The 15,027-nt window shown below is 44.9% G+C and overlaps 1 protein-coding gene across 1 annotated transcript in view; it reads right to left on the bottom strand.

Moving 5' to 3' along the window:
• PAPPA (pappalysin 1) overlaps window positions 1-15,027 on the bottom strand; it is a 255,828-nt gene that overhangs the window by 26,793 nt on the left and 214,008 nt on the right. Inside the window, exons 20-21 of the mRNA XM_022579137.3 lie at window positions 8,216-8,287; window positions 3,211-3,309 (exon numbers count right to left, since the gene is read on the bottom strand). Coding sequence (XP_022434845.2) covers window positions 3,211-3,309; window positions 8,216-8,287 — 171 coding nt within the window. The remainder of the gene's footprint in view (window positions 1-3,210; window positions 3,310-8,215; window positions 8,288-15,027) is intronic.

Genomic DNA, 15,027 nt, shown 5'->3' with positions numbered 1-15,027 from the left:
CATTTATGATAAAAACCCTCCAGAAAGTAGGCATAGAGGGAACTTACCTCAACATAATAAAGGCCATATATGACAAACCCACAGCCAACATCGTCCTCAATGGTGAAAAACTGAAACCATTTCCACTAAGATCAGGAACAAGACAAGGTTGTCCACTCTCACCACTATTATTCAACACAGTTTTGGAACTTTCAGCCAGAGCAATCAGAGAAGAAAAAGAAATAAAAGGAATCCAAATCAGAAAAGAAGAAGTAAAGCTATAACTGTTTGCAGATGACGTGGTACTATACGTGGAGATTCCTAAAGATGCTACCAGAAAACTACTAGAGCTAATCAGTGAATTTGGTAAAGTAGCAGGATACAGAATTAATGCACAGAAATCTCTTGCATTCCTATACACTAATGATGAAAAATCTGAAAGAGAAATTAAGGAAACACTTGCATTTACCAATGCAAAAAGAATAAAATACCTAGGAATAAACCTACCTAAGGAGACAAAAAACCTGTATGCAGAAAACAATAAGATACTGATGAAAGAAATTAAGGATGATACAAACAGATGGAGAGATATACCATGTTCTTGGAGTGGAAGAATCAACATTGTGAAAATGACTGTACTACCCAAAGCAATCTACGGATTCAATGCAATCCTTATCAAACTACCAGTGGCATTTTTCACAGAACTAGAACAAAAAGTCTCACAATTTGTATGGAAACACAAAAGACCCCGAATAGCAAAAGCAATCTTGAGCAAGAAAAACAGAGCTGGAGGAATCAGGCTCCCGGACTTCAGACTATACTACAAAGCCACAGTAATCAAGACAGTATAGTACTGGCACAAAAACAGAAATATAGATCAATGGAACAGTATAGAAAGCCCAGAGATAAACCCATGCACATATAGTCACCTTAATTTTGATAAAGGAGGCAAGAGTATACAATGGAGAAAAGACAGACTCTTCAATAAGTGATGCTGGGAAAACTGGACAGCTACACATAAAAGAATGAAATGAGAACACGCCCTAACACCATATACAAAAATAAACTCAAAATGGATTAAAGGCCTAAATGTAAGGCCAGACACTATAAAAGCCTTAGAGGGAAACACTGGCAGAACACTCTATGACATAAATCACAGCAAGATCCTTTTTGACCCACCTCCCAGAGAAATGGAAATAAAAACAAAAATAAATAAATGGGACCAATGAAACTTAAAAGCTTTTGCACAGCAAAGGAAACCATAAACAAGACGAAAAGACAACCCTCAGAATGGGAGAAAATATTTGCAAATGAAGCAACTGACAAAGGATTAATCTCCAAAATGTACAAGCAGCTCATGCAGCTCAATATCAAAAAACAAACAACCCAATCCAAAAGGAGGCAGAAGACCTAAACAGACATTTCTCCAAAGAAGATATAGCTTGCCAACAAACACATGAAAGGATGCTCAACATCACTAATCATTAGAGAAATGCAAATCAAAACTACAATGAGGTATCACCTCACAGCAGTCAGAATGGCCATCATCAAAAAATCTACAAACAATAAATGCTGGAGAGGGTGTGGAGAAAAGGGAATCCTCTTGCACTGTTGGTGGGAATGTAAGTTAATACAGCCACTATGGAGAACAGTACTGAGGTTCCTTAAAAAACTAAAAATAGAGCTACCATACAACCCAGCAATCCCACTACTGGGCATATACCCTGAGAAAACCATAATTCAAAAAGAGTCATGTACCACAGTGTTCATTGCAGCTCTATTTACAATAGCCAGGACATGGAAGCAACCTAAGTGTCCATCGACAGAGGAATGGATAAAGAAGATGTGGTGCATATATACAGTGGAATATTACTCAGCCATAAAAAGAAACGAAACTGAGTCATTTGTAGTGAGGTGGGTGGACCTAGAGTCTGTCATTCAGAGTGAAGTAAGTCAGAAAGAGGAAAACAAATACCGTATGCTAACACATATATATGGAATCTAAAAAAAAAAAAAAGTCCTGAAGAACCTAGGGGCATGACAGGAATAAAGACACAGACTTACTTGAGAATGGACTTGAGGACATGGGGCGGGGGAAGGGTAAGCTGAGACGAAGTGAGAGAGTGGCATGGACATATATACACTACCAAATGTAAAACAGATAGCTAGTGGGAAGCAGCCTCGTAGCACAGGGAGATCAGCTCAGTGCTTTGTAACCGCCTAGAGGGGTGGGATAGGGAGGGTGGGAGGGAGACGCAACAGGGAGGGGATATGGGGATATATGTATACGTATAGCTGATTCACTTTGTTATACAGTAGCAACTAACAGAACATTGTAAAGCAATTATACTCCAATAAAGATGTGAAAAGAAAAGAAGAAGTAGCTCCCCGTGAGCTCATTTGTCACAGGAAATACTTTTGAACTCACATTGGCCAGGTTGGCCACCTCTCTCCGAACTCTCGGCTCGGGCCCCAAACTCTGGTCCCAGCTCTCATCAGGAGGAAAGCAGAGGTTGCCACTCTTCTGTGGGTGGGTGGAATGCATCTCAGCTGGATGTTCCAGTTTCACTATAAATACTTGAATCACTCCTGTAACGTCCTAATACCCTAAGGAAGACAATGGCAACCAAGACCACACCCCCTAATTCTACAGGTGTAAACAACAGAAGAGATTCTAAAATGCTTAAAGGCCATAACTGACCTCGCTGGGAGTGTCCCATCTTCCCTCTTCCCCTAGACTTTAGCCATACCCCCTGAACATGTGTGTTCTCTCTAGGATTTTACATGCCGGTCTCCTGCCCCAGACACTTTTCCTGGCCACCTGTCTGCCCCTTCTCCTCATACCTCAAGTTTCAGCATTGATGCAGATCCCTCTGCAGAGCTTTCTCCAACCCTTTGCCTGGGCCCTCAGAGAACTCTGTCCTTTCCTTTAAAAAGTATTGCACTTTAGTTTGTCTGCTTCCATAGCTGACGCTAAGCTTTGAGGAAAAGGGACTACATCTACAAAGATCATCCATGAACCTCCACGTCTAGTTCAGGGATTAGCACACGATACTAGCTCAACTACTGACTAAAAGAATGAAAAATACAATGGAACGTAACACAATAAAGCTTGTGGGTAAGTGCTGACACAACCAGGGCAATGGGTTGTCCAGCACGTAGGGGTGGTCCTGGGCCAGTAAGCTGGAGAGGCCTGCATAGGTGGCTGCAGAGGGGGGCACACTGGCCTACCTTTTTGGTTTTCACCGTAGAAGCGCAGCAATCCCCACCGTCATAGTTGCAGAAAGCTCGGTTGTTGATGGCATCACAGTAATTGTCTCCCATGAAGGGCTGTACATGAGGAGAGAGGCAGGAAGGAAAGGAGGCCTGGTTAGCATGCTGGAGTAAACGGGGGCTGGCCTCTGTAGATATTTAGCTGTATCTCATCTTCTCACAAACCTCCACAGTCAGCCTACCTGGCTTCAAATCCCTATACCCTTTTGGACAAACTACCAGTCCTAACTTTTTTTTTTTTTTGGCTGTGTTGGGTCTTCGTTGCTACATGCGGGCTTCTCTTGTTGCAGAGCACGGGCTCTAGGAGCACAGGCTTTGGTAGTTGTGGCTCACGGGCTCTAGAGCTCAGGCTCAGTAGCTGTGGCGCACGGGCTTAGTTGCTCTGCGGCATGTGGGATCTTTCCGGACCAGGGCTCGAACCCGTGTCCCCTGCATTGGCAGGCGGATTCTTAACCACTGCGCCACCGGGGAAGCTCACTTCTACCATTTTTAAAGGCTCTTATCTAGCCAAGTTTTTCCCAACCAAACTATGGTCATGCTAGGAGACATACTCTTATATGCTGGGTATGCAAAGGCAGCAAGATAGACCACTATGCCCTCCTGAAGCAGGGGGCTCATTTCACTTGAGGAAATGGTATGAAAATTTGAGCCCCCTTTCCCCCACTTTTCCTGGTAGCAGGTAACTACAAACATAATTTACAATAAATATATATGCAAATATATTAGGAAGCTGAATGTAAACTACTCAAGAATTGTAAAGACTGAACGTAAGAATCACTGGGAACTTGGCATGATGTTGGTGTATGATTATGGGTGCTTGCTTCTCTAACACAGTACAGATGTACTCGATGTCACACACTTTCCATGTTTGCTTTCTCCTTTCGTTCTCAAATAAAACAAGTAAGGTAGGCATTGCTCTTCCCACTTCACACATGAAGACCCTGAGGCTCAGAGCAAGAAAGGGACTTGGCCAAGAGCAACTGGCAGAGGCAGAGTGGTGATTTCCATCTAAGTGGGTTTCTCATTTATTTTTACCCTTCTAGACTATACCTAGCAGATGTTGATTTCTTTCTTTTCTTCCCTGTGTTCCTCCAACTCTGTGATGCTTGAAAGATGAGGAAAAGAGGATGGAGTAAAATTATTACTGATCTGAACCCAGAGTCATCTTAGGGGAAAGTCAGGGGTCTCTGCAACCCCCCAGCACTTGCATTTCCCACCGGAACACTTAGCACGCTGTCTTCTACAGCTTGTGAACCTGTAGTTGGTGCAAGACTGTGAGCTCCTCAAAGACAAGGCCAATATCCCGTCCGTCTCTGTCTCCCAGCCGCCTTGGAGTTTAATGCTGGGCACAACTTGGCTTTTAAAGATGTTTTAGGGACAGATCGTAATCGTACTGGTGTAGTGGAAAGGCAGTTGGCAGGGCTTTAGAAAACCTGGGTTCTAGTCTTCCAAACCTCAGCCACTGGTTGGTTACTTGGTAATTTTGACTAAGTGGCTTATCTTCTCTGGGTCTCAGGACTCACAGTGGTGAAATAAAGAGGCAGAATTAGACCACTGATTTCTCAAAGCAATGAACATGCCCCTCCCCTCATCAAAGGTAATGCTGTGTAACCCTTTAATATAAAAAGCAGATGAAACTGAAGCCCCTTTGATTAAAGTTCGGGTTGGGGGTCTCTAATGCTCAGTGGCTCGTCGACTTTTTGTGGGCTCCCGTGAAAAACCCTTTTGTGGGTTTTTTATGGGGAGAGCCAAGTTCACAAGGAGTCCATCCTATGTGGCATCCCCGTCTCTTGCATCTACGCTCCAAATTCACAGTGTTTGTGCCCCCAACTCATGATGCCATTTCATCACTGACCCATTAGGGTCTAAAAAAGATTTTAGCAAGGTAGAGCCAAGAACAGAGAGAGAGCTGTAGTCAACTGTGGGTACACACGCACATGGCTGTGAGCACAGGTGTGACTCTGCCGCCTGACTGCCATCATGAATACATTACCACATGCGTCTTAAAGCAGAGAGGCACAAACAACTAGAGGATAAAACCCTTTGCTCTTTCTGGGCCTTAGAAGATTTGTCTGTGGGCTCTGTTCCCTAAGTTCTTTCTCACATTACATATAAAGACTAATAAAGGAAACCAAATGTCCTTTTTTTAAAAATAACAGGAACTGGCTTGGTAAAGGAGTAGCTGGAGAAGAAGAGGAAGAAGAAAAATAAAAAAGATTCTTTTTTTACTTGGTCACTGAAAAAGATCTCCAGTCTCATTACTAGCTGCTTTCTTCTATGTACCCTTTCCTGCTGCCACATCCATGCATCCATCCTCCCATCTGTCCATCCACCTTCTATTTAACCCTATCTACGGAATGTCTACTATGTGTTATACATTGTACTAAAAAAAAAAAAAAAAAAAAAAGGATGTAATAGTGAGTCAATATAGACAGAGCTCCTGCTACTTTAAGACCTTACACTCTAGTAAGGAGGCAGACTTTATTCACATGATCACTTACCCTACTGGCCAATTTCAACTCCGATAAGAGTTATAGAGGAAAGGTATGTGATGCTGTTAAGAGTAGAAGGCTTTGACCTAATGAGAGAACTCCATGAGAAGTCCCTGAGGAGACGACGTTTCAGCTGACATGATGAGTGGGAGTTAATTAGGTGGGGGGTGGAGAAGGGAGACTTTCTAGAGGGAGAGAATAACATGTGAAAAGCTCTACAACCTAGAGATTGCTCCCGTCTCTGGTATTTCTTATGCCGCTACTTCTACTAATAGTGTGTTTTGGAAAACAATTCATCCTTCAAGATCTAGTTCAAACATCACCCCTCCAAAATGTCTTCCCTACAACCCCCGAGAGGCCATGTGCTTCTGCAGCTTCTTAAACCCGCTTTGGTTATACCTCTTGGTATATCAGTTTAGAATTCTTCTTTAACCGTATCTCTGTTACTACACTGTAAGTTCCTTATGGACAGGGAACGTACGTCATCCATTTTTATATCTTAGACTTCTTAGCAAAATGCTGGCAATTTGAGCAAAACTTTATTAAACGTATCTTCCTTAAATGTTTATCTAGTAAAATGATGGGCAGATGGATGGATGAAGGGCAAGAAGATATCCACGTGAGTCAGGGAGAACACAGTACTGTTTTCACTTGACTAAAACCATTGTACTCTCAGTACCTAGGGTAGTGCTGGGCACATACCAGGCACCCAGTGAAGCTTTGATGAACAAGTAAGTAAATGACTACTTTGAACACAGCTTGGGGCAGAGAGCAGGGGCCTAAAGGGCCCCAAGACCCTTTATCAATCTTGGCTCCTGCAGACATTCCAGGCTGATGGCTCCTCCCTGGACCCAGCAGTTGTATCTCTTCTAAGCATACTTTTCAGCCCCAGATAAGAGAGAAACTATCAGCTCTAAGTTAAGCAGGAAAGGAGACGAGGGGGCACCTGCAAGGGCAAAGGCGATAAGCATCCCTGGCAGAGCTCAGAGCCTGACAGGTGTGGGTCTCTTAGGCCTCAGTGCTGAGTCAAAGAAGGGATTGAATTCCGCTGTCACACTGGTTGCCCAGACCGCCGACTCAGCAGAACGAGTGCCCAGGTAATCCAAGCTTCCTTTTTCTGAAATCCTGGACTGATCCAGAGAGATGTAAGGAAGCAGCTGCCTCAGGTCCTTGGCTTTGGTTTTGTCGCTCCTGCTGAATCTTGAGAGAACGGGAGTTTTTAAAGACTGCAGTGTCCTGTGCCCTGAGAAGATGCCCCTGGGGACTCCCTAAGCAATACACAGAAAGAAATGTGACCCAGTGACACTTACAGGTCAGGGGACGGTTCATGGGCAGAAGGTGGCCTAGTGGAGGAGAGAAATCACGGGCCTGGAAGTCAGGAGACTTGGGTTCATGCTCTGGCTCTGTGTCTGGTATGCTGTGCGGTAACCTTGGGCCAGTGCATCCCCCTTTTGGCCCTCTTTTTCCAGTCTACACAACAAATGAGGACGGTAGATGGCATTGAGAGCTGTGCCAGTTGGCATTCTATCAAATGTTAGACCCGGCTGCTGGCTGTGTGTCAGTTTCCCCATCATCTAGAAGAACAGTCTGGTTGTGACAGTTTAAGAATTTCATCAAATACAAAGTTTTCTAGAGCACAATCTAGTCCTTTTCACCTGGATTTTCCTGAGGGGGGCCTGGGGGCACTACAGAGATTTGGACATCCACCTGGATGTGATTTGGGACCTCCTTTCCATGCCAGCTGAAAAGATTCACAGGGGGCATAGGGGTGCACAGAATGTCTCTGAGTTCCATGGACAGTAGCATGCCCTTGAGAACACAGGTGACATGCCAAGTGCCCTGGCCCTGCCCCTCCCCAAGCTTGTCACTGATACCCAGGGACAGAGCTCCAAAATGCCAAGTTCCAAGGAGTGGTTCCACTGCCAAGTGAGAGAACTGAAGGGTCAGAGGGGATCTTCCACCTTCAGCTCAGTGGTTGAGTCTAAGGTGTCCAAATTATCTCTGGAGTTGAAGAACGCGTGAATGACAAAGACATGTGGCAGAAGGAAATGATCTGCAATTAACGGTTGCAGGAAAAGTAGAAATGAAAAAACAGAAACTGCCTCATGTGGTTCTGTAAGAGTTAAATAAGGCAATGTTGGTAAAATGCCGGGCATATTGTAGCTGCTAAATGAATATGGCCTCGTCCCTCCCAACCTCCCTTACAGAAGCCATATTATGTTGAACACAGGCTGCGGAGCCAGAAACACCTGGCTTGGAATCCCGACTCTGTTAGCCATTCACTGTATGTTGGAGGGTGTTTGTTGATATCTCTGTGCATCATTTCCATGACCTATAAAGTGGGACTGCTGATCCCTGCCCGAGCAGTCTGTTAAGGGGATATTTATAGCACTTAGTAGGTACAGTAAATGGAAGTCATGATCAACGTAACAATAACAGCAATGGCTGTAGCACCATTCTGAGGGACTCACCTCACAGCCTTTGACACAGTGAATCAGGGCAGGGTGAGGATGCCACTTCAGACCAGCTGTGCAGACAACTCTCTACAGCGAGACGGAGAAAGAGGTCAGACGGGTTTGGGGCTGGCACCACATTCAACCACCCGCCCCTCTTCTTGGATCTTCCAAGGGCTGGCCTCACCCTGGCATTTCCACGGAGAATTTGCCCAGGTACCTGCAATAACAGGATCCATAAGACTAAAATAATGTTTTGTGTTCACCGTAGGTGTCACGATTCTGTATTTCCCTGGCAGGAAGAAGGGCTGAGGAGAAGGAGAACTGGGGGACCGAGACATGATCAGAAAGGCACTTCAGAAAATTCCTGGCTGACGCCTGCCCCACGGACAGAGTCGGGGATAAGGTGGGAGGAAGGAGGAAGGGTAGAGTGCACATGTGTGCACACGTGAGTGTGTGCACGTGCCGGTGTGCGTGCACGTGCATGTGTGTGCAGCTACAGCAGGAAGATGGAAGAATGGTGTGGAACAGGGCTTCCCAAAGTAGGCGCTAAGGACCGCTCTAATCACGATCACATGGGGGCACACAGAAAAGGCAGATTCTTCAGCGCCGCCTTGGGTCTAAAGAGTCCGAATCTCTGAGGCCAGGGCCTGGGACTCTGCATTGTAAAAACAAGCCTCCCAGGTGATGCTGATACACATTACAGTTTGAGAGCAGTGGCCTGGAGGATGCATGAAATAACCTTTGGTTCGGAACCCTGGAGATGCAGAGAACCCTTTCTGCATCCACCTGCCACCAGGCCGTGCAGGCTAGGCTCCCAGTTCCTGAGGTTGCCCACACTCGTATCTCTGTGAGTTTGTTCCTGCCGTTCTCCTTCACTGAAAGCCCTTCCTCATCTTGTCACCTGGAGAATCTTTACTTATCTTTTACATTTCTGTTCAAGACTACCTTCCTCAATACTCTGTCGTGGACTATATGGGAAAAGAATCTAAAGAAGAGTGGATACATGTGTATGTATAACTGATTCACTTTGCTGTACACCTGAAACTATCACAACATTGTAAATCAACTACACCCCAATAAAAATTTTAAAAGAAATACATAATATATAAACTTAGAATTAAAAAAAGAAAAGACTACCTTCCTTTGTGGTGATTTCCCAGCCCTCTAAGGCAGAGCTTAAGGTATACATACATGTATTTACTTATAGCCTCCCGTAATGAAATAATAATAATTATTATTATACTAAAATGTATTGAGTGCATTCATGGTGCTAATTACTTTATTCATTACCTTATTTATTTCTCACCACCATGCAGTGGGGTGGGCATTAATCTTGTATCATAAGGAGAATAAATTCCCCAAGCTCCATAGCTGTTAAGTAAAGGAACCAAGACTTGAAACCAAGCAATTGTTTTGGGAAGGATTTAAGGCAGCTCATAACATAAAATCCAACACAATAATTTCTTTTTAAGTGGGTGAAAAAAGAAAGATAAATAAAACTAGGAAGAGGGCTTCCCCGGTGGTTGAGAATCTGCCTGCCAATGCAGGGGACATGGGTTCGAGCCCTGGTCTGGGAAGATCCCACATGCCACAGAGCAACTAGGTCCGTGAGCCACAACTACTGAGCCTGCGCGTCTGGAGCCTGTGCTCCGCAACGAGAGAGGCCGCGATAGTGAGAGGCCCGTGCACCGCAATGAAGAGTGGCCCCTGCTTGCCACAACTAAAGAAAGCCCTCACACAGAAACGAAGACCCAGCACAGCCATAGATAAATAAATAAATAAATTATAAAAAATATATATATATATATAAAAATAAAACTAGGAATATAAAATAGCATCAGAACTAGGACTAACATAACAATCTTAGAAGCTCCTTTTTCTATTCTGCCCTAGATGCCTTACTTTTCATGCCATATTACAATGATTTCTTAAAAAAAATAAAATAAAAGCAAATTAAAATAACCTGGAGGCAAATGCTTAGATTTGCGATGACAGGTGACTGTGCCAGAGAGCAGCCCTGGAAGTCTCTATGATCAGGGCTCTCTCTGCTGGCTGAATGCCAGTTGATTAATTTTAATTAAGAAATGAATGTTCACATGGGCTAGAATGTGGAAAATCCATGTGACCAGCCCATTCTCTCCCCAAGGGCAGACATATATGGGAGCAAAAGTGTAATTAGGTTTCTTGGTGAACTTGGAATCCCGTGACTTCAAGATCTGGCTGGGTTGGGTACCTTTCTTCTCTGCCCCACAGCATCTCTGGTTCACCCTTGGGTTTTCCATGCCTAGAATGGTGCCTGGTACAAGGAAGATGACCAGCAAATATTTATGTTATAAACGAATGGATCCATTTCAAGATAGAGATGATTTTACCAAGGGACAATTATTTTCTTTACCTGTCCTCCTCTCTTCTAGAGCATCAGAAGAGCATTTACGATGCCTAGCAGAGCATCTAGTTTAGAGGACCAGTTTAGTGTAGATTGAATTAATTAAAGATCTTGGACAAACAACTTAACTTGAAGATCTGCCAACCAGTCTCACAATGTGAAATCTACTCTTTAGCCCCTACTGCCTCTGTTGACACTCCTAAAACAGAAGAAGGTGATGTATGGGAAAGACTGAGCAATGAGGCATGAAAGACATGGTTGCAAATCTGACTTGAAATTTCCACTCTGAGGTTAGGTTTTCCCATCTGTGAAATGGGTACTGAAAATGTCATAGGTCTGCTGTGATGAAGCACTGAGATAAATGATGTAGAAATGGTCAACCCAGGACTAACTCCTACAGGTAAGAGGGCATCTGTCTCCCCCCAGATCCAGGATGGAGCACAGCAAACAAATACATATTGACCAAGTGAAGGAAAGTGAGAACTCTAGTGTCCCTTCCTTCCAGCTCAGCTACTTTCTTGCCCCTCTGCTTCCCAGCCATGGGGGCCAGAAGCAGAGGGCATCGCCTGCTTTCATCCTCTGAGAAGCTTTAACCAGACTTCCATCTCTGGGTCTGAACGTCTGTTCCTGGCCAAAATTCAGGGATGTTGGAGGGGCACTTAGGTAATGGTTCAAGTAGTAGAAAACATCAGAATTAGGATCCACAAGGGACTCGATGCCCATTCCTCCCCCCTGTTTATTTGAGAGCTAATTTAATCCATCCGTAGGAGTGTCTTGGTGTGGTTGCACAAGTTTCTGTCAGTTGAGGTTTACCTGACGTGAGTTCAGAAAAAGGACTTTTATGCTATCTGCATGAGCCTATTTATCTTTCCAAGTCTTTTGGATTTTCCACTATTCCTCAGGGCTGCACGCCCCACCTGTCTCACTACAGGGCCCCTCTGTCTGCAAGGAGGACTGGGAAAGGGGACAGGCAGCAAGAGCTGAAGGAAAGACTGGGCTGTTTACACCACATGCTGGGAGATCCCAGGGGCCCCTCAAATGCCAGCCTTGTTCCTCTTGATGCCAGTGGGACCTCTAGCCCAGTCAGAGCCCTTTCAGACCAGGTTTTGTAAGACAGCTTTCTTCTCTGCCTTGCTGTACAGGAAGAATAGACCGTCTTTTCTTCTTGGCTGTAATGACCGTCAGCATCAACACCATCTGCACCACCACCAGCGTCGTCATCAATAACACCAGGACCAGCGTCATCACCACCAGGACCACCACCCCCACCGTCATCAACACCAGGACCAGCGTCATCACCACCACGACCACCACCCCCACCGTCATCAACACCAGGACCAGCGTCATCACCACCAGGACCACCCCCCCCACCGTCATCAACACCAGGACCGGCATCATCACCACCAGGACCACCACCAGCATCGTCATCAATAACACCAGGACCAGCGTCATCACCACCATGACCACCACCACCATCCTTACTGCCACAGTACCACTAACAACCCCATCACCATTATCCTTCTCATCAACACAAAACCCTCTACTAAGGGTATATTGTGCTCCAAGCCTTGTGCTCGGTGCTTTTATCTCATTTCATTTTTACCATAACTATGAGATAGGTACGTTTTTTTCAGGTGTATAACAAAATGATTCAGTTATTGTTTTTCAGATTATATTCCATTATAGGTTATTATACTGAATATAACTCCTTGTGCTATATAGTAAATCCTTGTTGCTTATCTATTTTATGTATAGTAGTTTGTATCTGTTAATCCCATACTCCTATGTGTATGGGATTACTCCTATGTGTATCCCTCCCTCTCCCTTTTAGTAACCATAAGTTTGTTTTCTATGTCTGTGAGTCCGTTTCTGTTTTGTATATAGATTCATCTGTATTATTTTTCGGTTCCACATATAAGTGATTACCATACAGTATTTACATATGGTTTCTGACTCTGGTTTACACAAGAGGAAACTGAGGCACAGAGAAGTTAAATAACCTGCCCCAAGTCATACATATAGGTAATGACAGTCAGGAATGAAACTCACATCTGTCTTATTTCCACGTCTATAGTTTGAAAACTATATTCTCCTTCAAATTCCTCCAGCCCCCGAACTGGTAAGCATAAAAAAGGTTACTCTTTTGACTGATGGAAAGACCAAGGTTCAGAGAGGTAGAGAGGCTTTGAGACAAATGTAGTAGAGGCAGAGTGTTTAAAAGCTGAAGCCCAGAGAAGTCTGGCCCCAGGCAGAGCCAAAGACATGAGAAAGTATCTTAAAAGGACCCCCTCACCCTCAGGCCCAGACCTGACTCCCCTTCTGATGTCTTCTGGGATGAGTCCTCTTTTCCCCTTTATTTTTCCTTGATGTATAGGACCTTCTATGAGTGAATTACGAAATTTATTTTTGCTTTTGTTATCTGTTATGGAGTTTCTGGCTTTCTTCTGGGTAAGCTTTTTAAAAACCTAGGCATTTTCCACTCTGTATCCCTTGTTTGAAGAATACCTACCATTTGGAGGTGCATAACCAATATTCACTGAATGAGTTAATGAGCAAATGAGCGAATGTCTGAGTGTGCCCAGGAGTGAACGAGGAATCGCTGGCCTCTGTACACACCCCTCCGTCTCCGGGCTTCCCCTCCAGGGCACAGGACAGCTCCTTCTGCACGGTGGACAGGCTGGACTTCGTGTTCAATCGGAACCATTCTACCTCTGACCTTCAGACTCTCGGCAGGGTTTCCCACACTGATGCCTTCTCTTCAAGGAATGAATTTCACATCCTTTGTCTGATGTACTGCGTATGTTTATTATGTATAACGTGTAAGGCAGTTTCCTTGGGGAACTGAATGCATGAGAATTAGCCCTGGGTTCTAACCCTGATTCAATCACATGAGTTATGTGAACTGGGCAGTGACAAGCTCTCAGAACCTCAGCTTCTTCATCTGTAAAATGGTGACAATACTTATCTCCTTGGAGTGTGAAGATACAGTGAAGGGTATATATGGAACTGCCTCACAAACAGTGCCTACATGTCACAGAGAGTCAATAAATGGTACGTTCCTCTCCTTTCCTTAATTCCCTCTCTTCCTCCTTCTCCCTCCTTCCCTTTCTTCTTCTCTTTTTTTTAAAAATAAATTTATTTATTTATTCATTTATTTAATTTTTGGCTGCACTGGGTCTTCGCTGCTGCACGTGGGCTTTCTCTAGTCGCGGTGAGCGGGGGCTACTCTTTGTTGCGGGGCGCAGGCTTCTCATTGCGGCGGCTTCTCTTGTTGCGGAGCACAGGTTCTAGGCATGCGGGCTTCAGTACTTGTGGCTCGCGGGCTCTAGAGCGCAGGCCTCAGCAGCTGTGGCGCACGGGCTTAGTTGCTCCGCGGCATGTGGGATCCTCCCGGACCAGGGCTCGATCCCGTGTCCCCTGCACTGGCAGGAGGATTCCTAACCACTGCGCCACCAGGGAAGCCCTCTTCCCTTCTTTTCTTTCCTCCTTCCATCCCCTTTTTCAGAAGCTCTTCAAAAAGCCAGGATCCCAGCTACCTAGAGGCACGATAAGCCTCTGAGGTTGTGAGTGGCACTTCCTGTTGGGAAGCTTTCTCGGCACCCTGAGCGGGGGCAGTGCAGGGCAGATTGGAGGTGCTCCTTAGGAGCTGATGGAAGAGAAGCTGCCCCCCAGATCCTGGATGTCCAGCCTGGAAGAGTCTGTCTCATCCAGAGGTTGTAAGCCAACAGCTTCCGGGCTGTACAACCCACAGAAATGTTGGGTTTGGCACACAGAGTGCTTTAACAAAAGTCAGAATCAGTTGCCAATATATAAAACATGAGAGACTTCTTATTTTAAAAACTCCAGATTTCTTGTACTCAAGAAAAAAAGGAAAATCTGGCCACACTGAACCCACATTTCCACACTGTCCCACTCAGCTAGAGGCTCCCCCTTTGGCAGCCAGCGTGTGTTTTCCACAGTTGACCACAGTCTCCACCATTCCCTGCAGTCTCTCCAGCACTGAGCCTGAGGGGTGTCTCCATCTATCATTGAGAGTTTGCACTGTCTTGCTTATTAGATTAGAGGAAGGTTTCTTTGTATCTCTACTGCTTTCAAAACTGCATACGTGGGAGGGGGCTTTAAAGGGGGGAGAACTTACAGGAAATGAAAGGACAGAGTGTTTTTCTTTATGAAGGTAAAACATATGCCTAAAAAGAATTTCATCAGATATATACTCTAAGGTTCCAGTAACATGAAGTTCAAAAATAAGCAAAACCAGTATCTTCGTGGTGTGGGTACTGCCTGCCATGGAGAAGGGAAGGCCTCTCTGGGGAGTTGGAAAGGTCCCCACCCTGATCTGGGTTTCACGAGTGGACACAAACATAAAAATTGATCAAGTCTAATGCTTAAGATTAGCATGTGAGCTTAATCTCAACAGGAAAAACGTCAACTGCATTTGTAA

The sequence above is a fragment of the Delphinapterus leucas genome, chromosome 6 (genome assembly GCF_059928025.1).
Source record: "Delphinapterus leucas isolate spDelLeu-1000000601 "Yukka" chromosome 6, BTC_Dleu_Yukka2, whole genome shotgun sequence".
NCBI classification, from domain to species: domain Eukaryota; kingdom Metazoa; phylum Chordata; class Mammalia; order Artiodactyla; family Monodontidae; genus Delphinapterus; species Delphinapterus leucas.
This window is presented reverse-complemented; position numbering and strand designations above follow the sequence as displayed.